General features: G+C 32.9%; 1 protein-coding gene across 1 annotated transcript in view; it reads left to right on the forward strand.

Annotated features, from left to right (window-relative positions):
• LOC145664075 (suppressor of lurcher protein 1-like) overlaps positions 1-25,725 on the forward strand; it is a 938,444-nt gene that overhangs the window by 908,165 nt on the left and 4,554 nt on the right. The window contains exons 13-15 of the mRNA XM_081730414.1: positions 1,992-2,242; positions 7,016-7,133; positions 20,617-20,698. Coding sequence (XP_081586540.1) covers positions 1,992-2,242; positions 7,016-7,068 — 304 coding nt within the window. The 3' untranslated portion in view covers positions 7,069-7,133; positions 20,617-20,698. The remainder of the gene's footprint in view (positions 1-1,991; positions 2,243-7,015; positions 7,134-20,616; positions 20,699-25,725) is intronic.

Consider the following 25,725-nt stretch of genomic DNA (forward strand, 5'->3'; position numbering starts at 1 on the left):
TAGTCAGGAAACAAGCAAACGATTCCTACCTGTTTGATGAGATCACAAATGTAAAGAACTATCCTACTTCTGAAAGAAATTAAAGAATAGAACATTGCTCAAAGGAAGATCGATTTAAGATGGAGTGAATTATTCAAGGATTTTAAAGAAAATTCCATTCCATATTTACCAGTATATGATATTGTGGAGTCCAATACATGCTTCCCTGCTGCAGATGTTCCAACTGAGTGAGTTGTTTCTATAACGAATAATTCGTGAACTGATGTGAAATCTCAGTTGAAAACTGAAACTCTTAAACAGCTAATAATAACCAAATGTTATTATAATTTTACCTGTATTGAATATCACTGATGTTTAATTGGTAAACAGATGTCATAAATTAAAGGAAAGAATTTGTTAACGGTTTTGAAAAAGTTTGCAAGATAATTTATAAATAACCGTTAAGACGAACCACATTTTTATGTTTCATCAAAATTTTATGCTTCTACGTACTTAAGCTTTTATATATATATATATATATATATATATATATATATATATATATATATATATATATATATATATATATATATATATATATTTCATCAATCTTGTATTTGCCATTCATGAAAATATTTGGAATTGTGTTGAATTCTTTGAATACTTTTGTTGAGTCCTTTTTTAAAACAAAAATTAATGATTACCCTAGGGTTAACGCTAGATGAAATAAGAATATGTGTATTGCCAACGAAGTAAATTATTATATTTATGTACTACTTTTCTCTTAGCAGAATCTGGTCACTTTATAACTCAGCTGACTATATTAATAAAAGAAAATTGACCGAAGTAGCAAATATTAAAAACACTTGTGTGACAGTTTCGGCAAGGTAACATCGCCTTCACAGGGACTCTATGAAAGACCAATCCAAGAATAACAACTTAAATAGAAACAGAAAGTGAAATTAGTTACGCTCATTCACTCAGATCCAGTCATGTTTTTCTCTTTACTTTTTATACCCACATGTGCAAAAGTGAATTTTTAATTAGGTACTCGTCACGTACTTTTTTCCAATTATTTGCACACCTTTGCTAAACTATGGACACCTGCACATTCGACAATGTTTCCCACGTCTCTTAGTTCTTTCTTTCTAACTCATCCTGTTCTATTCAGTCCAGTACTGCATTCCATAACTCATGAATTAAGAGTCTGTTCGTCTAATTCATCAATATCTTCTTACAATTTTTCTTAATCCATTGAGCTTCTATCATCTTCCGTGTCATGTTTTTCTTTTCTCTCTCCAGCCCTTCTATTGTTTCTCAATCTATTTCATGTCCTGTTTCCTTGATATCTTTATATATCGCATTGTTCCTTCTTCTTAATCTTTCGTTGTCTTATTTTTTCTTCCAATCTTTTTTCTTGTTTTCCTGTCTATTTTATATTATATTTTCTATAACTTATTTTATATACTACTCTTTCCTCTTCTGCTTTAATCTCGCTTTCGTTCCTCTTTCTCTTTCCTCTAACTAAATCTAAAATCCTCTTCCCTTCTTTTCTTTATGTTTTAACTTCTCCTTTCCTCCTCTTTAAGATTATTACTAATAAAACATATTAAAAATATAATAATAGAATTTTCTTGTAGCTGATTAACTATTGTTTAGATCACTACCTAAACATTCTTTACCGCCGTTAATCAAGTGTTCTTATAACGGGCTTTCTAGCTTTATGTTAATAGTACATTATTTTATTTTACATATTCTTTATTTATTCTTTTTATTCATTAAATAGTTGTCTATGTAATTTTAGTCTCTATTTGTATGTTTCAATTGAGTTAGCTTTATTCTTGTTAACGAGCTTCTATGGACTTCTACAAAATAACATTTTGCTTTTGAAATAGGTTCGGTTAGTTCATATGTTATTATATCAACGCATATATTTATTTCATTACAATGAAATTTTCTCATTTGTTAAATGCAACAAACTATTGTTATACACTTTTGTATTGTTGTTTCAGTTGCGAAGCAATATCTGCCAGTGACTACGTTGAATTCTCTAATTTCATGACAAGAGACAGGAAGTATCCTCGTTACTGTGGTCAACTGAAAGAATTTGAGGTGGAGTCAGACAGAAGGTTCTTCCGTGTTACATTCCGATCCAATGATAGACTCGACGCAACAGGATTTCACGCCACCTATCAATTTTTGGATAATGATGATGTATATACCATCAAACCGGTGCGTGGAAGCAATGGTGCTCAACTAATAGGTAAATAGGAAAAAAGTAAATTATTTATAATACATAGTTACTTAGTGGTGTGATGTATTCTTAATTGGAGGCTAAGTATTACGTGGTTTTTTGGTTAATCAGTGTTGTTAGAAGTCACTTAAATTTTCTTCTGCCCCTGCTGTTACGAAGTACAGTCTTCAGTTATATCAAATATGATGGAAATCATCCCTTAATTCTTCCTCATCTTACCTCACTTCACAAACTACTCACCTCATGAAAAATTAGTTTTCTCTATCTCTCACTTTGGTTCACCTCATCTATCCTTTCTTTTCCCCATAACTTTACCTCATCAACATAAGATTAAAGGTATATAAGATTTAATAACCATGCTCGATAATACGTGAAAGTTTGAAACTATTTTTAAGAAAAAATAGTCTGTATTGTCAGAATCGAATTTTACTCAGTTTTAATAATGATATAAGCGCGAATTTAATTATTTTAGCCTTCATTCACAAAACATGACCTGTTATCGCGATTCATTACAAATTAGTTTCAAATTTTGATGTATTATGGATACTGTTATGGTTAAATGATTTACTCGAACATGAGATACGTCTTACTGTCTTTTGTTTTCTATATACTAATGAATTACATATTGAACAGTTATCAGATGAGGGTGCCATTTATATAGTACGTAATATAATACAAAAATAACCAAAAGAACCAAACACAAAAATCAAAAATAATAAAAAAAGAAATATTCTCACACTTCTTGGCAAGAGTGGAATGAATGGAAATTTCAAAGTACGCTTCTCGATCTGCCAAAGCATTTGAAAATAAGAAACAAGAATCATTCTCGACCGTTCCTAATTTATAGATTGAAATCAGAAAGTAAAAGATGAAAATCTCCCTTTTGACCCACAGAGAGACCTCCAGCAGCACACATGTCCTGTAGCGCGACCGAAGGACGTAACTTCTGAATGGTTGACTACCTGCCCTCAGTTTTACTGATCCCAACCAACCAAAGTATAGAAAAGATGTTTTAATGAAAAAGCACTGTAGCATTCTAGGAGGAAGGGAGAACTGCTTTAGTTCACAATTTGCTAGAAAATAAAGAAAAATCCTACAGAAGCAGAGTAACCATGTTATCAAAGGGTGAAAAGCTATATTATTATTATTATTATTATTTGGTCTAGGAATTAATTCGTGCGGGTGGACAAGAGATGGCGCAACGAACGGAGCGTCCCACAGTTCCGTGTATCCACACATGTGTTGCAAACCCCTGTCATCGCGTATCGTTCGTAGTATAGGGCAGTGGATTAAAGCGTCAACAACACCAGTTTGTAGTTAAGTGAACATGGCGCAATTTGTGCCTGATAAAGTGTTTTTGCGGGGTGTCCTGCTGCATTACTTTAACATGCAGAAAAGTGCGACTGAAAGTCATCATATTTTGGTGGAAGTGTATGGTGACCATGCTCTAGCTGAGCGAACGTGTCAGAAGTGGTTTGCACGGTTTAGAAGTGGTGATTTCGGCTTGGCAGACCAAGAGCGAGCTGGACAGCCAAAAAAATTTCAAGACGAAGAATTGACAGCATTGCTCGAGCAGGATTCGTGTCAAACGCAGGAACAACTTGCAGCAGCATTAGGCGTTGATCAAACAACAGTCTCCAAACGCTTGAAAGCCATGGGAATGATTCAAAAGATGTCACATTGGGTTCCACATGAATTGAAAGACAGAGACGTTGAAAGACGAAAAACCATTTGCGAATTGCTGCTTCAACGACAGAGCAGAAAGGGGTTTCTGCATCGAATTATTACGGGTGATGAGAAGTGGATCCATTACGAGAACCCTAAACGAAAAAAGGTCTGGGTGAAACCAGGTGAACCAGGTAAATCACAACCAAAACGAGATATTCACTGTGCAAAGGTTATGCTGTGCATATGGTGGGATATGAAAGGTGTGGTGTACTATGAGCTGCTGCAACCGGGTGAAACTATGAATGGAGAACGTTATCGACGACAATTAATGCGTTTGAAGCAAGCTCTGGCCAGAACACGACCAGAATGGGAGAACAGACATGATAAACTTATTGTTCAACATGATAACGCTCGCCCACATGTCGCAAAACCGGTCAAAACCTATTTAGAAAATGTCGGATGGGAAGTTTTACCCCACCCGCCGTATTCACCAGACGTTGCTCCTTCGGACTACTACTTGTTCGATTGCATGAACAACGATTTGATTGGACATCGGTTTACTTCTTCAGAAGATATCGAAACATGGGTCTCTGACTGGATCGCTTCCAAGGATGAGGACTTCTTTCGCCACGGAATCCGTACATTGCCTGACAGATGGGCGAAAGTGGTGGCTAGCGATGGACAATATTTTTCTTAAGGTATTTATGTATTTTGTGTTTGTACTACAGCTTCAATATGTGCGTACCAACCGCACGAATTAATTCCTAGACCAATTATTATTATTATTATTATTATTATTATTATTATTATTATTATTATTATTATTATTATTATTATTATTATTATTATTATTATTATTATTATTATTGGAAATTTGAGAATTCAATGCTGCATCTAAAATGGCAGAGAGAGTCAATCTAAAAGCATATATGCCCAACAAACAGGAAGAAGGGGACATGAAGCGTGCATAATTTATGAAACGGGGCATAAGATCAGGAGCCACTGATCTACAGATATTAGACAACTTATTCTTTTGTCCAGGGCTGGATTAACCATTAAGCAAAATAAGCATGTACTGAAGGCATCAAGGGAAGAGGGCACCACAATTTTCCATAGCGGAATTTACCATGGTCCATGGGCCATATAATGCAACACTATAAATGCAAAATACAGAATACAGAGCTAATGATACCATATTGATAATGCAGAGAATTCAGTTCAAGGAAATAAAACTAGTGAGACAAATTAGTCTTTGGGAAAATATAAATTAATAAAAAAAAATCATTATTGTGTAATAACGAAAAAGTAATGAGAGATGGTGATAAACAATGATGATAGATAACACAGAATGAAAAGTATGTAGGAAAAATAATAAAAAAATAATAGAATCAAAAATAGATGAATGTTAAACAGAGTGAATGTAATGAAGTGAGGTGTTATGGACTGTAAAAACAAAGAAAGTATGGTTCGTGGATAAAATAGTAATGTAAATAGCTTTAATCTCTTTCTCACGGGCATGGAAGATCCAGGGGAAAAGGTTTTGAGGATATTTGTGCGAAAGATGTAGTTGAATATATTATGGTTAGTCTTCATTCCAAAACTACTTGTGTGTACTGTAACAAATAGTTGGGAGATATTAGCAATGCTGGAATTTCGGTAATTATTGATGCGGTTCGAAAAAGAGTTGAAATTTTCTCTACATAAAAACTTGAAACTATTTTTGCCGTTATACTTTTTATTACTACTTAATAAATTGTTTTCATTAATTTTTGTTAATTCATATTTTATATGCTTAAACGCTTTGTTTTTCTTTTATTTTTCTATTACTTTACATACACAAATCTTTCTTTTCATTTATTAATCATTTTCCCTCCTGTACTCTTACCAAACATCTGTTTTACTCTCCTCAATTGATATTTTATTTTTCTCAATTAAACTCTCTCCACTTTCATCCTAATAGCTCTATTACTGTTTTTCTATTCTCAAATGGCACTCAACTGAATGCTTTATAGCTACTTTTGTGTTACTTTAATTTTTCGTTTCTTCTTAAATCTTTCTCATCTATTTGATGAATAATTTAGCGAAAGCACTCGTACTGTATATCTTAATGTTGTGTGATAACCGTTTAATATTTTCTAATTTTCTGATAAATATGGTTTCTGATATGTCGGTATGGTTGCAGTTATTATTGACTATGTCGAATATTGTGCTAGAATATGACGGGTAAACGTGTGACCAGGTAGGTATAAAGAGAGGAACACTCAGCAAATCGCTGTAGAGAAGAGTGCATAACCTCCATATAGCGCAACACTACAACCAGACAGATGTAGCGTTGACTCAGAACTGTATAAATTTGTGATAGTATAATAGTTGTATAATAGTGTGAATTTTAATTGGAAGATGAGAAAATTGTAGTAATATTAAGTATTGATTTTTTCAGAAGTAGGAAATGCAATCTTCATTTACACACTGCAAGTTATTATGTAAATTAGAAGCACTAAAATTATTTATGTTATTATCATCATTGTCATACCGTCGTATGAGAACCAAAGAAACGTAAATCCAAGAATAAAACTTTTGTTTGCTTGGATTATGAACATAATTTTGAAAGTCATTTGAGTGTTATTTGAGTGTTATTGAAGTTGGCTTTGTCATTGACTTGTCTGCAATGTATTAATGTGCTTATCATCTTATTAAAACAACATTTGTTTATAAAAAGACAACCCTTTTCTTCTCTTTTCTGTAAACCTACAAAAATAAAGTAACGTTCCTCTGGTTTTCATACAACGATATAAAGAATGAAGGAGAAAAACGCGTTTAGTCATATGTTGTAAACAATTCAGAGGAGTGTTTTAGAAGGTTAGAAACACATGCATTTTTCCTTTATGTGGTGTTTATACTCGCTTGAAATATGAAATCAGCCGTGTGTGTGACAATATACCATCCTAAAAAGTTACTCTATTTTAGCTATAAGAAGGCATTACGATATCAAAATCACAAATTTTGACTAAATATTTATTTTTCTTTCTTTTCTTCTTAAATAATTAACTTTTCTTTTAAATTTCAAACATCCGAACGGATACCGTTCATTCATTATCTTCTTTCAATTTTTAGATCTTCCAAGCAAGCATATCATCTTGCTGTTTCTTCTGTTGAATATTATATAAACACATCTTCCGAATGGAATGAACTTGCAGTTCTGACTGCTGGAAGAGGACATCGAATTCTGTCTGTAAGTAGTAAAAATAGTTACACTCTCATATATAGAGTATACATCAAAATTGTAGCATTCATAAAGGCTGACAGTGATACATTATCGGAGCTCTTTCTCTAATATTTGTTTTTTTCTTCTCTCGTCGCAACATTTAGTTGACGAATATTTTGAGGTTTGAAAGCTAAGTGGCTATTTCGTGTCTTTAGTGTATGTTCCGTGCAAATAATAAATTCTCTGACATAGTTGAGAATATATTGCAAGTATTGTTGATGATATAAAATTACTAAATTTTGAGCTATCGCTGCTTTTAACTTCAGAATTATATGGATAGTTTAGGAAAATATTATCTTCAGATAAATAAGTCAAATTGTATAGAAATTAAACTCAACGTGTAATCAATAAGTTAAAAAAAGGAAGAAAGATCAAGTGATAGTTAACGCTTTCCTTGTCGTAACATTGAATGTAAATCACAAAATATTTTTATAGTTAGAAGAGAGTAGATAGTGAAAGTGATAAGGATTTATTTATTTATTTATTTATTTATTTTATTATTATTATTATTATTATTATTATTATTATTATTATTATTATTATTATTTTACATTCGTCAATAAAGATTTCCATGATTTCTTTAAGTTACTATAATCAATGTTAAGAGAAGGATCTTAAGTTTTTAGATGAAATTATTTAAAGGTATTTCCTTGGAATTTTTAATTTTTTCAAACAAGTATTTATTCACTTACAAGCTTTATTTGGTTTGTAAATACTGTATTGCTGGTTTACAATTTACTGAAGTTCATAATCTAGACACATAAAAATAATTAAGAACCTCATCGTTTATTCGAAAGTATAACAGCTTATAAGCATTTAACTCTTAGACAACAGCCATTTTGAATGCCATTTTGTTTACATACACTGAAAAGTAATGATTGTTTTCTTCTTCAACGGGTCAATATAATTTTTAATAAACTTTTCTGCCACAACATTTACGAAGTGGGCACTGTTTAACCGTATTTGCAAAGTCTAATAGAAAGTTCAACACTTATAAATCACAAACTACTTGTGATAAAAGATTGAAATAAAAAGAGAAGCAGGACAGTGCTATAGATCACATCAAGTAAACCGCTCTGTTTGCTTCACAGGGTCACGGCAGTCATTTGAAATTTTTAAATGTTAAGATATATAATTTGATATATCAAAGTTTCTAGTTTGGACCATAGTTTACGAAATGAACATCATTTAATTGTGAGTTTCCTCTGATGGTTAAATTGCTTTCATTCAGTTAAGTGCTCCACAAGAAAAAACTCTATAGTACATAATTAGTTTCCTTTATCATGGTCTTTTCAATGATATATTGAGTTATATACCTTACTATCTAAAATTTTTAGGCGATCCCCTGGGGCTCTGATACAGAGTGCTCTATTCGAGCAGTGACAGTGCTAATGGGGAAAGGGATACGAATGCCCTTGGTTGTTCCTCATACATGTTGCATTGTAATCTAGGTCAAACAATATAAAACTATTATTTTCGGTGAATAATAAAGTAGCTGTCATTTCAAAAAATGACTAAGCATCCGCTTTTCCTCCGAGAAATTAAAGTTATCGCCGTCACTACGTTCAATGCACAATCTGGTGTTTCCCTAGCTTACCTTCTGGTTCATCCTTTTATTTCAAAATTTGAGATGTATGAGCAATGGACTTTTTATTTGAAACATTCAGTATGTAAACAATAATTAGTAAACCATTAGTTTTCAATAAAACTTTCAGAGAGAGAACGAAATGCAAAAATTAGAGAGTTGTTTAATCTAGTCTGTCGTACATTAAAGCGTCCTCATATTACCATATACTTAGAAAAGTGACATGGCAAACTTAGAAGATTATCAGTATTGTCACAAACTCAGAAAAATAGCCAGCTTACAAAGTAATACTGTTATATACCTAAAATAAAGTGGAAAGAGTAACGATACCACAAGCTTACAAGGCTGTACAAGTAACAGAATAATAGTGGCATATACTTACAAACAGTGGTCGAAGTGAGGCGGTACGCGGTGGTATGCCATACCACCTCTGGTTTTTCAATGATGAAGGCATACCACCTCTGGTTTCTCAGTGATCAAGACATACCGTCACTGCTAAATACCTTTAATAAATCCATTTTTATACACAGTAATTGACGAATAGCTTTGTCTTTTCATACTCATCAGTAGTTTCATAATCCACAATTCTAAAATTGAAAGTCTTACAAAGTTGAAAGTCAAGAAAAGACTTAAGTTGATTGCAGTTGTGTCTGCCGATGTTCTTTCATAAAGATTACAGAGTCATAGAGCAAGTGTTTATTTGTAAGTAGAAGTCTTATGTTGTGGTTTTAGAAAAATGGGACGTATCCTTATCTTTAGTACATATTCCTTCGAATATTACTTGTATATTATTAATGTTTGTTTTCGACGGAAGGGTAAATAAAGTAAATCACAAGTATGGATTATCTGACCTCATGCATGAAAATGAAAATAATTTGATATCGAAGTAAAATGAAAATAGTAAGGTATTTTACGAATTGCACACTTAAAAAATTTCGTTTCTTTGTTTCATGGGATAGTACGATATTAAGTTTCTTATCTTTTTTTCTTTCTTTATACAATACTTAAATCACAATTGATTCTATATACTCATAAGAACTCGAATTCACAAGGCAAATAAAAACGTTAAATATGGTTAAAAGTCGTTAACTGTCACACAATAATAAACAGGGAATGTTATTTTCTATCCTACACATAAAAGATCAAGTTAGTGATACTATTTGAGATGTCTAGGTTATACATTTCGAACTAGTTCTCTGTGCTTATTTAAGGGCTCAATTCCGGATGAAAATCAGGTTTCTACAATCATGCAGATCATAATTATCGTAACTAAACAACTAAATAATAGTAAGAACATTCTGTATAATTATTCTTAAGTTTGGCAGGTAGCAGCAAACATTCCAAAGTATTTGCAAGGCATTAAAAAGTAATGCTAGTTAATGATTGTATATTTGACCTAATTGATAAAGGAAAAAGGGATTTTTTTTTTTTAACGTAAACTGTCAATTTGTGTCTTTTACCTCAGTGCCTTGTGTAGTAATCCACAAAGTCTCTAGTTATTTACTCTTTCGTAACATACTTTCAGATAACTATTTTATGTTGAAAATAATTACAATGAAACACGGAAATAAAACCAGGGTATATATATAAACCAGGGTATATATATTAAAGATATCAGGTCAAAATTCTCTTTGTGAAACTGAGAGTTATCATAGAAAAAAATTCATGAGTTTAGCTGTGAGAACCAAACCCTCTGCCTCCCAAGTTCGGAGCTAGATTTCATGTTATTTATCAACACTAGTTAGTTCACGATCATAGAACATAGATTAAGGATTATGGCCTTTCAATGTTCTGTTTTATTGATCGCAATCACACCATTATCATTCTCTCACTCTCAAAATACCGACTGCTTTGATCAAATTCCACATAATATACTTTTGTAGAACGCACAATTACTCACAATCAGAAACTAGAAAAGATTATTCCCTTCTGATTACAGTTGTTTTGTGGATCTATTTTAATGCAACATATCGGATACTTATATTTCGTTTCTTTTCCAAATCAATAATTATAGTGAGTATAGATAAAACTTACTTTCTGTTTGTGAAGTAACTTAAAAATAGAATGATTCTGTACTTGTAAGCCAATTTTATTTTTATTTTTTAATCGTAAAAGATGAAAATATCTGATAAGTTTTCATTGTTATGGTTATTTGTTTTTCACTTTCACATTATCCACGTGCACAATTAATCTTTATCTATGTATGCATTTTTTTTGTGAAAATCACATTATGTTTTCTTGGTAAATGAATGGATATACGGTGGTTGTCATAGCACGAAGGTCATCTGAATATTTGTATGGAATCTTGAAGGACTTATTAAAACTTTTAGTTATGTTCTTTATCAATATTTCTTTATTTGAATAACAGAGTTAGATAAGTATCCTATATTACACTTAATTGGCAATTTGCGTTCAGTCATAATAATAATAATAATAATAATAATAATAATAATAATAATAATAATAATAATAATAGAATAGAATAGAATAGAATAGAATAAAAACTTAAAATAACACAATAGACAATTACTGTGAGAATAGTGTGAAAACAAAATGATATTGCGTGAAAGTAAACAAATACAATACATATTCAGTAGGGACATGTACCTCATCTAATTACACAAGCACTATTATGGGTAGAAACTGAAAAGTATGTAAGGAGCACTCTACATATGTATTTAGTTCCTGTTAAGACTAATATATTGCGTGTTCAAAACAAAAATAAAAATGTTTCCGAAATAAATCCTTACACGAGAGCATTATAGAAACTGAGTGCATAAATGTATCATATTCGAAGTTATACTCCGCCAAAAATTGGTCGAAACCATATGAGAAGAATCATAGCTAGACAACGAAATGTCAGATAATGATCGAGTAAAAGAACATAGTGATTATTTTAAGTCTAGATTCGATTAATGTATCAGTGTACCATTCGATTAACATGTTCCCGTTTTCAGTTCCTGACTTTATAAATTCCCTTCTGTATTTTAAGGCTAATCCCTCGCCACCCTTTTCCCACATTCTCTGGTGCATTAATGTGATCTAAGCTCGAAATAATCACTATCTTTCTTTACCCGACCTTGATCCAACATTTCAACCTCAAGTAATGATCTTTTATTGCACCTACGTTGGTCTGTATATGTATATATCATATTTTTGTGAATGACTCATTTAAAAAGCTTCCTGGTGTTGTTTCTGAACGCTCTGTATTTTATCAGATTTATTATCAACATTTTTTCAAACATAGTTCTTATATTTTTAGGTAGTTGAATTCCAAATTCTTATTAACCAACTGCTCTTTTAAATGAATTTGTGAACATACTTGTTTCATCTGCAGAATGTAAAACACGAGTTTACTTCAAGATGTGATACAAGGAATGGTAGTTATGATTTCATAAGAAAACAATGTATATTTAGTCTATAAATCTCCCTCGTGATTAAGCAGTTAGCGTATGCGCCTTTATGATTTCATAAGAAAACAATGTATATTTAGTCTATAAATCTTCCTCTTGGCTAAGCAGTTAGCGTATGCGCCTTTGACATGGAAGACGTGGATTCGATTACCGGCAGGAGCTCGCTTTAAACTGTAGGTCTCCGTCTCATACAACCTCTCTGCTAAAAGATATGTTAAAATTAAACTGAATTCAACTCAATATTTACTCTACATCACTCAAAATTGTTACTAAAAATTGTCTTAGAATTATTGATTTCCGTCATGACATAAGTCACTTTTGCGATTTTTGGATCATCCCAAATTTTCTGCACAGCAAGTAAGAATGAAAATCATGCAAGAAAGTTTATAACTCGATACAATCCTAACTCGATATAATGCTATTTGATGTTTACATCGTGAAAATAACATGAGCAAGACAATCATAACAATTTCTTCCTCTGCTGCTTCTAATATTTATTTTAATATTTGCTTTAAAGCAAATACATACTCGTATTTTAAATTTTTTCATTGAATTTAAGAATAATTGGATTATTTTAAATCCATAAATACCATTTAGAAGGGTTAATGGTTGGCAAAATGGATATATTTTCCATGCACTCCCTAACTTGTCTATGGTGCCACCATTGGTTTTATTAAAAGATGGCAATTTTACAGAGAATTAAGTATATTTTGAAGCAAAAGCTTCTATAGTTAATAATATACTTATTTCTAATGCAATATTTAAGTATTATTTTGTATTTTGTATTTTATATAGTGAAAATTCATTACTACAGTGTAAAGATATTGCATGTAATAAACCACTCTTAATGAAGATATTCTGGAAATATAATATATTAACATTTATGATCCACTGCAATGAATTCTTATATTCTTTAGTTAGCCTTTGTTTCTAATGGTTAGAAGAAAATTAAATTTACAAAGCGAATTCATTCATCATTTGTTTAGAAATCGGTCTAAGTGCTCTTGAAAGAAAAATAAAATGACAATATAACAAAGAAAAGAAAATGTCCCTAGTCAGTCAGTAAATCTGTACAAACCCCTAGACTGCATTACCAGTTCGAAAAGTGTTTGGACATTGTAGAGATTAAAGGGAGCCAATATACTGACTGATAACCATTAAAGGACAATAAACAGACTACAACTTTTTTTTGACCAATCTCTTCTTATTGGCTTCCTTCATTACTACCTACTTTTCTAAAAATGGTGGTATAAAAGAATTTCAAAGATAACGTATGCAATCAAATGTTAGATATATCTAACATATAGTTATATTTAAAAATAAAATCCTGAGGCGAATATTAGGACTCAAGAAGCACATAAATGGGAAATAGTGGAAACGTTATAACGAGGATCTGCATAATCCATAACATTTACCTAACATTGTTGGGGCCATTAAGTCTTGAAGCTCAGATGGGCAAGTCATGTAGCTAGAACGAAAGAAAGTGGGAACACTTTCAAAATTTTAACTGGAAACCCAATCGGGAAAAGTTTTTGTAGGAAGACCTGAACGCAGATAGGAGGAGAATATCAAGATGAATCTTGCGGAAATAGGAATACAAAGTAGAAACTGGGTCCAGTTGTCAAAGAACAGAGGTCAAATGAGGGGTTTTGCGAATACAATATTGAACTTTCTGGTTCCATAAGCCATAGAGTTAGTTGGTTACTTAGTTAACATATAAAGGTGAATTTAGCATTACTAGCATTTACATAAAGCTATTTTAGAGCAGGCAAAATTTAAAATACACAGATGACTATCTTAGAGAGAGAGTCTTATAAGAAATTGCAGTTTACATTAAAATGATTATAGATAATCAGATTTCACTATATTGTTTTTCTTATATCGTCCCAAGTGGTTGTATCGTAGTTTAAATGTTTTCTATATCTAATAAGCTAATCGATTTTAGTTGGAATTTTACATAGTACTCATTCCACCAACTCTTTCATGATCATTCACTTTTATTAATCAATCATTTCCTTTTGCATATAGTGCATAACCTTGGGATCTGAAAGTAGAAATTTCATTTCGTTTCAAATATTTTCATAATAATGATTTTCCAAGATGTCTTGATCTAAAAATTCGTAGACTTATACTATCTGGAAATGATTATACTGCATTTGGTTTCAAAAATTTCTCTTATCACTTTGTGTTCGAATGCTCTCAACTTTTGTTCATCCTGTCATTTTAGTAGAGTAACTTTTGTATCTCAGGACACTACAGACAATACTATACTCCAAATTTTAACTCCCTCGATATTAGTTATGACTCGGTAAGAGCTTCTGCAAAGGGTGCAATCAACCTACCTTTGTGTTTATTATTATCAACTAACTTGTAATATTTTCTTTCACTCCAGAAACATGTCGAATAATGGCGAGGAAACATAAACATAGATCTTGTTCGTCTACTGACTAGCGCGAGTGCCTTTGGCGAACTAGGTCTTAGGTTCGATTCTCTGTAGAAGAACATCAAATGCTCTACAATGGTTTTGATCCCACTTTAAATTGAAGGTTTCTTGTCTTATATAGCTAACTGTTGACAAGGAGCATACGTACAAATCAAGCTAGGATTAGGATAAGGATTTAGATTTCTGGACTTTCGGCATCTATGGCCATGTTAGCCTGCATATCTTTCTGAAATCACACTGTCTAGGGAATTGGGAAGGAAGCAAAGACACGACCTGGGACGATTTTGTTAGGCGCAATCTCGGCATTAGCCTGATGTGAATAAAGCAAACCCAGGAAACCTCACTCAGAATGGTTAGCCTGAAAAAGCTTTTTAACTTTTTCGGCAGACCGGGAATTGAACTCAGGAACATTCGCATCAAAAGCGGGAGCGTTAGCAACTATGTCACGCGGGACCGCCCAAACAATTCAATGAAGATGATTGCCTCATTAAAATGCTGTAGAAATATATGATTCATTACGATCATCATAAAGAAAGCTCTATGCTATTCAAAACTATAACGAACTGAGCTTATTTGAAAAAGTACAATGCAAACACTAGTTCGTTACAGTTTTAAGAAGTGAGGTTATCTATTTTTTCTCTCAGAAAAGTTCCACAAGAAGGAAGGAACATTTGGATATGTATCCAGTTTAGCAACATTTACAAATCACCAACAAAGATGTCAGTGAACACTGAAATTTCTTGATTAAAGTTCAATTACTTTACTTTACAAGTTAAGACTGTTCGTTTTTGAAAACAGGACTAGTTTACGGATAACTTTGGACTGCTTAATTGGTACTCATCAGCAGATTGCAATTTCAGCGAAATCCAATTACAGAGCCGAACTTTTACTGCAATTTTTTTTATTTTATTTATTTATTTATTTATTTTTTTATTTTATTTTATTTTTTTGTGCCATTTCCTTAGCCTAGACTATCTCTGGTCAGAAAACATTTCCTCTTAAATAAATTCTGGCAATATCACTGACAGACAGGTCAGGATATTAAAAGTGGCTGAGAAAATTAGGTAAGTTGATTCCGAATCTGAATCTAGTAAAAGGTTCAGAATACTTAGACCTTAGAGAACGTTTAGATCTACCTGAAAGTCTTAATCAGGTGTTGGAGAATAAAGCGGTCTTTAGTTAATGAATTATCGCTTTATTCCTGAAGTTGAAATATTTAATGTTCTGTAAGGTTTTAGGTTTTTTTTATTTTTCCTGTTATGTGTTACTATTAATGCTATTTTGAGTTAATTTAATGTTATATATCATATTTTATTATTTATTGATTTAGCCTTTTCGGAACCTATGTCTCAATTTTAAATACATATTTTCAACGAACTTATAAAGTTCGTTACTGAATTCCTTATGTCTGTGCGTGTGTCTGTCTGTTATTTAAGATATTTTTCAATTTCGAGCCCTGCATTCGATAGAGCATCAAAAACTATCTAAAGAAGTGATGGAATTTTTCGCGTCACTCTTTACCGTTCCCGAGATATTGACCAAAAAAGTTCCGATTTCGGAAGATTTAAGGAACCGTATCTCGGGAACCGTAAGTCATACAGAGATCATATTGGTGTTGATTAATACCTAAGAGAATACCGAACATTTTGGTACCAAATAGTAAGTGGTGGCTACTGGCCAACTAGCCACCGTTCCCCAGATGTTGGTCAAAGAAGTTCGGATTTCGGAAGATATCAGAAGCCACATCTCGTGAACTGAAAGTCATAGAGATATTATATTTTTCGAATTTTTCAATTTTGAATCCTCCATTTTCAGCATGTCTTCGTAAAACAACATATCGTAGAACGTTTTAACAGAACTCAAACAAAACGTGTGGAAAAAAATTAGTACTGAAGGAAATTATTAATGGATAGATGTATTACAAGAATTGTTTCATGAGTATAATAGTAAAATACATAGAACAATTGGTACAATGCCTGTAGAAGTTAATAAGAAAAATTAATTCATTTTAAGATCGTTCTGGCAATGCTCTTGGTGCATTCTCAAGTGGCTTAATCTTTTATTTCGTCGAACTTACATTTGAACTACATGTTCTTAGAATATTATTTTATTTATTTATTTTTTTTAATGTAGAGGATGTATTGGCCATTAGTCTTATTCTGGTGGGTAAAAATTGCATTGCTGCTGACAACCCCATTAAAATACAATCAATCAATCAATTTGAATCCGGAGTCAGTTTTCCGATGCTTCCCTTTCTTTCTCCGGAATACAGTCAAAGTCACCCGAAATAGATTCTTGACGTCGCCAGTAACAAATAAGTTGTGGCATTGAATAGGCCAGATAATCGATGTTAGTTTCAAATTTGAATTTTCCTTTTGCAATAGTTCTTCCCGTTCTTAAGATGTAGTAAAAAAAAAAAAAAATCCCCATATCCTTCGATACCCTCTCCTCATTCATGCATACACACAAACAGACCAATAACTTGTTTTGACTGTGCTGTTGCTGAATCCGGAGACCTTGTGGCAATAGTTCTTTCTTTTTTTGAGATTCATGGCATGTATTGTCATGAGTTATGGACACTATGATGGATAGACGAAACGAACATATAGTTTTTTCTTAAGAAGATGCTGAAGAACAGGAAACTTCTTATGGTCTACTTTCGGGAAGAAAGAAGAGAAAGATACTGAATATGCGTAAGAATTTGACCTTGAAAACTGACCTAATGGTCTTCGTGAAATGAAGTAAAATTATGATGCGAGAAAGTAATTTAACTAGATCTTTAATCACTGATAACATTCACTTAGAAGTGTCTTCCATGAGCGTAGTTAACGAATAATCATTGTAAACAATCACTTAAAAGTGTCTTCCATGAGTATACTTAACGAATAATCATTGATAACATTCACATAGAAGTGTCTTCCAGGAGCGTAGTTAACGAATAATCATTGATAACATTCACTTAGAAGTGTCCTTCAGGAGCATAGTTAACGAATATTAAGTATTTACGCTATCTTTATATTTTACCTATTTGGTTTATATGGGAAATAATTTTTTTTAACTAGATTTCACTGATCTCTTCTCTCAATCTATTTAAACGTTCCTTGCTCTATGGAAATTAAATTTTGTTATATATAATTTTAAATATTTAAGAATAAAATTTAAGTAATGTTAAATTTATATGTAACGAAATTTAATTTGGAAAAGCAACGAATATTTATCTAAACTTGAAGCAGAACTCTGTCAAACCACACCATAATAAATCTAATTCGCTCAGTTGAGTTCCATACATCACATGTTACACGTATTATTAATAATAATGCGTTATGAATACAAAAGAATAATTGTTATTGTTTTCTTTCGACTACCATGAAACTAAGTAATATATACTAAAGGAAAACAACATGTTGAACTGACAATTACTTCAAGAAAGTTCCATGTAATAAGAAGATTCCATTGAGTAATCTCCTATTACCATTTCCGGCATATAGTGATTCCACTTCAGATATCACCCGATCATTAGTCTCTGGCACGTGTTCTATAAAAGAATGTCTCTTTGTTTGAAAGAATTCTAAGAAAATTATCTTATCACAAATGGAGATGTTATTTCGAACATTAATGATAACAATTATACAAATAGTATTTTTCTTATAGATCACGTTATATTTATAGTTACGTAAAAAAAGTATATTACGCTTTATATATACAATACATACATAGGGTGTTTCAAAACAACATCGACAACATTTGGGGGGTAATTCCTGACACCAAGATAAGACAAAAAGTATAGATCAACCTGGGTGCAGAAATCGGTCATTTCTGAGTTATAGGCTACCAAAGACATGAAAAAAATGAACTTCAGAGGTCCATAGCTCTAAAACTATTTAACCTACCGTAGTCGAGTCAAGACTTTACTTAGGAATTAAGATGTGCGCTATCCAAAAATAAATGTTTCAGAATCCCAAGGCACTCACACAACAATTTTTATAGAGGAAGTTTGGCTACGAACATATAATCTGAATCACTCAAAAACTACCTCTATAAAAATTGTTGCGGAGGTACCGCAGGATTGAGTAGGGCACATACTAGTTTCTAAGTGAAGTCTTGACCCGACTACGATAGTTCCCATAGCTTTGGAGCTATGGATATTTAAACTGCATTTTTTTTCATGTTTTCGGCAGCCTATAATCCGAAAGGAAGCATTTGTGAACCCAGGTTGATCTATACTTTTCGTCTTTACTTGGTGTCACGAATCACTTCTCAAACGTTGTCGGTGTTGGTTTGAAACACTCTGTATATATATTGCGATAAACATTTCAAATTAGTACTTTTCCGCACAGTATTCTTCTATTGCTCTTCTTAGCATAATTCGCATAGACAAAAACAAAAACAAAAAAATTGCTATTGCCTCCGGAATCCGAGTGCTTCATAGGGCGAACAACTTGGAATCCGAATGAAAAATTCGAGCAAATTTTACCTTGAGATTCGAACAACTGGTACGATGTTCATGTGCACATTTCCTCAGAAGTGAGTTGCCTTCCAGGCAATAATTTTCTTTCTCTGTCTTCTTCCAGCTTCTACATATTCCATCATCTTCATTTTTAAAATTAAATTCAGTTTATATATATATATATATATATATATATATATATATATATATATATATATATATATATATATATATATATATATATATATATAATATTTTATTAAGTTAAACTATATTATTATTTGTTAATATAGCACTTTACATTAAAATCCAGAGCACCCTCATGGCTAAATAGTTAGTGTACGTGTCTTTAGTGTGAGAGATTCGGGTTCGATACTCGGTGGGAACTCATGCGGTTTGCATTCCATGTTAAGCTGTAAGTTCACGTCTCATACACCCTCGGTGCTGAAAGAAATCCGAATTCAAATCAAACCCTAAAAATCCAGTGTGTTTACTGCTAAAATCATTTTGAAAATTCGAGTTCTTAGGATCTAGGAACTAATTAATCCAGTTTCTAAAAATTGTCTTGAAAATCAAACGATTTGGAATTTGAACGAGGGTTGTGAAACGCATTAAGTTGGGATTCCAAGATATCACTATACATTTATGAAAAGCTGTTATCACAAAATAACGAAATGCAATCATTAACCCTCGGGATGCCCAAGATGAGACAAATGTACATTTGTTGTAAGTAATGAGCTTTGGTTTTCAAGATTAGGGCATACTCATTTCGACTAACTTGCCATCGTTGCCCTATTTAAGACATTGAGATTTGAATAGTTGTTGCGCCTATTCTGGCAAAATAGTCTTATTATTTTATGAGAAATTTACATGGATAAAAAATGACCCATTTTGACTAGGACTAGGATTAGGAATTAGATTTCGGGCTTTCAGCATCTGTAGTTATGTTAGCGTGTCACTTATGAGGGATGACATCCCTCTGTGGTCACACTGCCCGGGGAATGGGACAGAAAGAAAAGAATGGGGGAAGGAAGGAAGTGGTCTAGAACCATTATGTTAGGTAGTATCCTGGCATTTGCCTGGCGTGAAAACCCAGGAAATACCTTCTGACCTGGAAAAGCTGCTGCATCTTTCTGACCGAATGTTCCTACCGAGAATCAAATCCGGAACCAAAGGCAGTTTTTCTTATATCAGTATTTTGGGTTCCTTTGCACTGAAGTATTCTGGATAAGTACCGATATTTTTCACTTCTGAGAATAAAGATCATAGTAAAGCTGGACCGATTTAACTGTGTAGATATTGTCTTGCTAGTCAAATCGTTCAAGTGGGTTTCAATTATAACACATTTTATCTAGTGAGCAATTTATATAAATTATTAAAAGAAAATAATATTTTAAAATTTCCAGCAATAATATTGGAATCATTGTTCGACTGACTTTCTTATAGAATAACAATAAAGATTTTATACTCTTGATTTCTGGCGGACTCGAATATTAATATTAAACTGTATTACTAAACCAACTCTCTTAATACATATTAAGATGTTGTTGCTTCCTTTCCAGTTCCACCAAACGATGAGCTAGCTACATATCGTCCATAGCAGTAACCATGCAAGTTTACATGTAATTCATAGCTAAAATGGAGGTAAGTAGGAATTGAACGTAAAAACAAAAAGCTAAAAATCAAAACAAAAGGCTTATCTTATCAGTTTCCCAAGAGAAAACATAACAAAAATATCATTTTGAAAAGAAATCTTCGTTCTTCTTTAAAATAAGAAAAACGCACAAAATTCCTTATTAAACTTACGTTACAAGATATATATATAGGGAATAGATCTATCATCACATGTGTTCAACTCCCTTATATCTAATTTATCTTTTCCTATTCGTATGCGAAAATTTTGTCACTTAGGAAAGAATCTGCTTAATTCTTTAAAGATTTTATATAAATTATACTATAGAGGGTTCATTAGTATAGTACGCAGTCGATAACTCGTTATGTTGTTGCTAACTCATTATCACGATCACTATTTCCTAGAGTTCGAAAATTGTGAAGTAATTGAGTTCATGAATATGATAAAATTACAACGTAAAACAGTTCTACACAATCTCGTAGTTATGTTAAAAGCTGATACTTAGCATCTTGAAGTTTAACAAACAGAAATAGTGTGTAGTTCATATTTTTCTCTAAAGGAGTTAACATTTTCATTTACTTCACTTATTTATACGCACGTCAGATAAAATATATACCATGTTTATAGTATGTAGAAAATTTTACAATCCCGTGCAAGATTTTATTGTATACAAGAGACGAAAATTCTATATTAAGTAACTATGTGAGGAATTTTTGTTTATTATACTATATTTTTAATATTTGTTTCTTATTCATCAATCTGTAATAGTACTTTATTATGTATTATTGTTTAGTATTTATTTATTGAATAATTAATGATGATTAAATTACTGGCTTAATAAAGGTTATAAATATGCATAGTTTACCATTAAACTTAGTCATCGATTTACGTCTTCCTAAGTCCATGCACTTAATAGCACAGCTGCTTCCTGAATGGCCTGTAGAAAATTTCTTTTGAGATTGTGTTTAGTTTCTATAGTAATTGCGTTTAGTTGCCTCATTACAAATTGTTGTATTCCCAAATTAGATTCCAAACATTTACCCTTCAAAGGTAATTACAGAGTAGTTTACCTGTGTCAAATTAGCGAATAATGTGGGTAGTTTATGACAATAACTTGTTTCTGTATCAAAAACCGTTAAACAATTATTTTGTGGCTTGGTCCGTTCTTTACTTTCTTTAGCAGACTATGAATCAACCTTTCTTTTCTTCAGCTTCTGAATTATATATTCTTATACACTGTGTTCTTATGCAATTCAAGTTCCGAAGTAATAATCCTTAGTGACTGTGAACAGTTTACATTCAGTTTTTGTTGCACCTTTTTAACATATTCATCAGTCCGACTAGTTGAGGAACGGTCTTCTGTAGAATCATCCACCAAATCTTCCCGGCCAGTCGACGATACTAAATCGGAAACATTTGCACAAGTGGCTCCGTTGCCATAGACAGTTTTCAGCATTTCAACTGCTTTTTAAGAGGTTTTTCCAAATTTTACATAAAACCTAATTGCCGCTCTCTGGCGATCCATGAGAAAGATAAAACACTGCAGTAATATGAAAGCTGAAAGTCAATATCGGATCCAAACAGACTCTGATTTTTATGAACACACTCACGTATTTCACTAAGGATATATCAAACACCAGATACAGCATTTTTCTCCTTACACTGTTGACCATTTCAAATCTTAGTAGACAGACTGTGTATTTAAAGAATCCATAACAAGAATACACATCATGGTAAATTAAATATTATATATGTCGGACCCTTTTAATTTAATTTTTTTTTTATCCAAACGTGGGCATTTTGTCATATACTTGTATATAATTCTAAATTACACGAAAAATCTAAATTACGCAATACATCTCCAAGCAACTTACAATAATGAAGTGCTTTTTTTTTCTTTTTGTATTACGAAAAGTAATATCAAGGATGATGTATTCACAAACAATGATCTCCAACTATTAAACAGCTTTGCAAAAGCTAATAATTGATCTTAACGATGATAGTGGTTTCGAAGAGGATCATTCTAACCTCACTTACAAAAATATATGTTGACTTAACAGTTACCATTATAAATAGAATTTTTATTAAGATTCTAAATAATTGTGAAACTGACACTTTTTTTTCGATTCCAAGATGGCGTTAGGCTCCAGGTCGATGCAAAGTGTTTTTTTTAAACCTTTTTGTGGTGGTTGTGTGTTATGTTCCTTCGGTGCCGTGACTTTTCCAAGTGTAGTGTTGCCAGAGAAACATGGACTGAAGTGTAGTGAAATATCCTTCCATTACATTGCTGCGGCTTGCATACCAAGAAGACCGACATGTGATTTCTTAGCTTCTGCTGAAAGTGACAAAGGAACTACCAGTGATTGTATGACAAGATATGATTTAAAAAAAAAAGTACCTCATTCTCTTTTGTCTTCTCTTGCTTTGTGGTGATATTCACATAAATCCTGGTCCATCTGGTTCAGACTCCACTAGTGCTTTTAATATTTATTACCAGAATGTTCGTAGTATTAAAAAACAAATTACTCGAATGCTCAATCAACCTAGGAGAGACAATGGAACTGGATTGCCTTGCAGTAACTGAATCGTAGCTCAATGAATCAGTGAACGACAGTGAACTTAATTTCTCGAATAATTTCTCCATCTTTCGTAAAGACCGCATAACTCGTGGAGGTGGAGTGATGATTTGTATAAATAATAAGTGGAAGAGCAAGAGAAGATTGGATCTTGAACGGAATTGTGAACTTATTTGGGTGGAATTTTTTATTCCAAAGTGTAGTTCTATGTTTATTGGGTGCTTCTATAGACCGCACAGGAACACTCCTCAGTACATCTTAGAAGCTTACCATGACTCACTGTTACAAGCATTGTCACTCGGTGACGTCATCCTATTGGGTGATTTCAACCTTTCCATCAAGTGGCAGGACAGTAAGCATGGCATTGCTAAAGACGGAAATGACAATTATTTCATGAACAATTTTATTCATGGACTTGGACTGGGTCAGCACAATATGCATAATATCCGCAACAATAGCAATCTAGATTACGTTCTCTTTAACTTAGAACCTCGTCGTATTGTTACATGCAGAAATCTCTTTCCCTCGGACCACGATTCCTTAGATGTTTCATTCAATTTCTTCCCCTCCAGTACTACAAACCAGCTCCTTAAAAGTAGGTCACAATTTCTTTGGAAGAAAGCCCCCTGGGGTGACATCTGTCGGGCTATTGAACTCTTTCCTTGGTGTTTGTTGGAGGCAGGATCTGTCGACGAGGCGGTGGACCTATTCACATCTGTTGTCCACTCAACTATAAACGATTTTGTCTCTGTAAAAACATCAAAATCGAAGAAGTTTTCGGTCTGGTATGACAGTGAGCTGCGCGATCTTCTAAAAAACAAAAAGGTTGCCTGGAATCTATGGAAGTCACATCCGAATGACTACACATACAAACAATTCGCTAAAATTAGAAGCTTTACGAAGAAAGTACAGCGACGTAAGTACTTTGAATACATGGACTCAATTGGTGATTTTACTGTTAGCAACCCTAAACTATTTTGGACTGTAATTAAATCTTGATCGAAATCTCCCGGCATGCCAGCAACAGTTCATGACGTGAATATTGAAGCTAGTGATGGTCAAAGACCCGACCTTTTTAATAACTACTTCTGTAAAACATTTACCGCCCTTCACCCTACAACCCATCTTCCCCCTCTCCGCCTCATTTGTACTAGCACCTTATCAGACCTCTCTACCACCGCGAGTGAGGTTTTGGTTCTCTTGCAGTCGCTTTCTCCACATAGATCTCTTGGGCCCGACAACATTAGCTCTCTCTATCTTAACAAAACTGCTTCAGCTATTTCAGTTCCTCTATCCATCCTATTCAATAGATGCTTCAGAGAAGGATATTATCCCACCAGCTGGAAACTAGCTCACATGACCCCAATATATAAATCAGGACTTAAAGATCAAGTATCCTCCTATAGACCAATATCTCTTCTTTCTGTAATATCTATTATTTGCGAAAAAATAATCAAAGACAGGCTTCTCAAATTCACGTCGCCTTACATTTACACTTCTCAGCATGGCTTTCTACCGAAAAGCTCAAGTCTTACAAACTTAAGTACTCTTCTTTCCTGTGCAGTTCAATGTATAAATAACAATACTCAATTAGATGTCTTTTATTTTGATCTCTCTAAGGCCTTTGATTCTGTTAGTCACATTCTTCTTCTTCACAAGTTTTCCAATAGGTTTAATGTACATGGTAAATTTCTCTCTTTAATCACCAGCTGTCTGAAGGGCCGTAAACAGAAAGTTGTTCTTTCAGGGGCGACTTCTAACCCCCAACATGTGATCTTGGGAGTGCCTCAGGGAAGCGTACTAGGGCCCTACTATTTGTCCTGTATATGGACGATCTCTACTCTCACTTATCAGTTAATCCTAGTGGCCTTTTGCTTTTTGCTGACGATTGCAAATTATATAGAAAAATATGTTTCCATGACACAATTGCCCTACAGGAAGACATAAATTATCTTTTAGACTGGTGTGAAATGTGGCAATTGAAACTTAACAGTAAGAAATGTGACAGTATTACACTTACTCTGAAAATGTCTCCTGTTCCCTCCAAATACCATATTAACGATTTCCCTATAACACATTCTGCTAGTCATAATGATCTTGGTGTCATCTTTGATTCGAAACTCTCGTTCTCTGACCACATCTCCTCAATAGTTAAGAAATCAATACGTATGCTGGGGCTTCTTTACCGATTCACTGAACTTCGTATTGTGGCATCATTAACAACATTCTATAAAACTCTAATAGCACCCAAGATCGAATAGTGCTCTCCCATATGGGCCATGGCCGCACCTACACATCTCCCTAGACTTGAGACTGTTCTCAATTTCTTTATTGCAATAGTACGTTTTCGTGTTCCCGCACTTCGAATATTACCTAAGGAGGAAATTTTGCGATATCTTAATATTTAGACGCCGGAAGTACGCAGAAATAACTCTAATCTGAAGTTTCTTCATAAGATAGTT

The sequence above is a fragment of the Thermobia domestica genome, chromosome 11 (assembly GCF_964235325.1).
Source record: "Thermobia domestica chromosome 11, izTheDome1.hap1.1, whole genome shotgun sequence".
Taxonomy (NCBI): Eukaryota; Metazoa; Arthropoda; class Insecta; order Zygentoma; family Lepismatidae; genus Thermobia; species Thermobia domestica.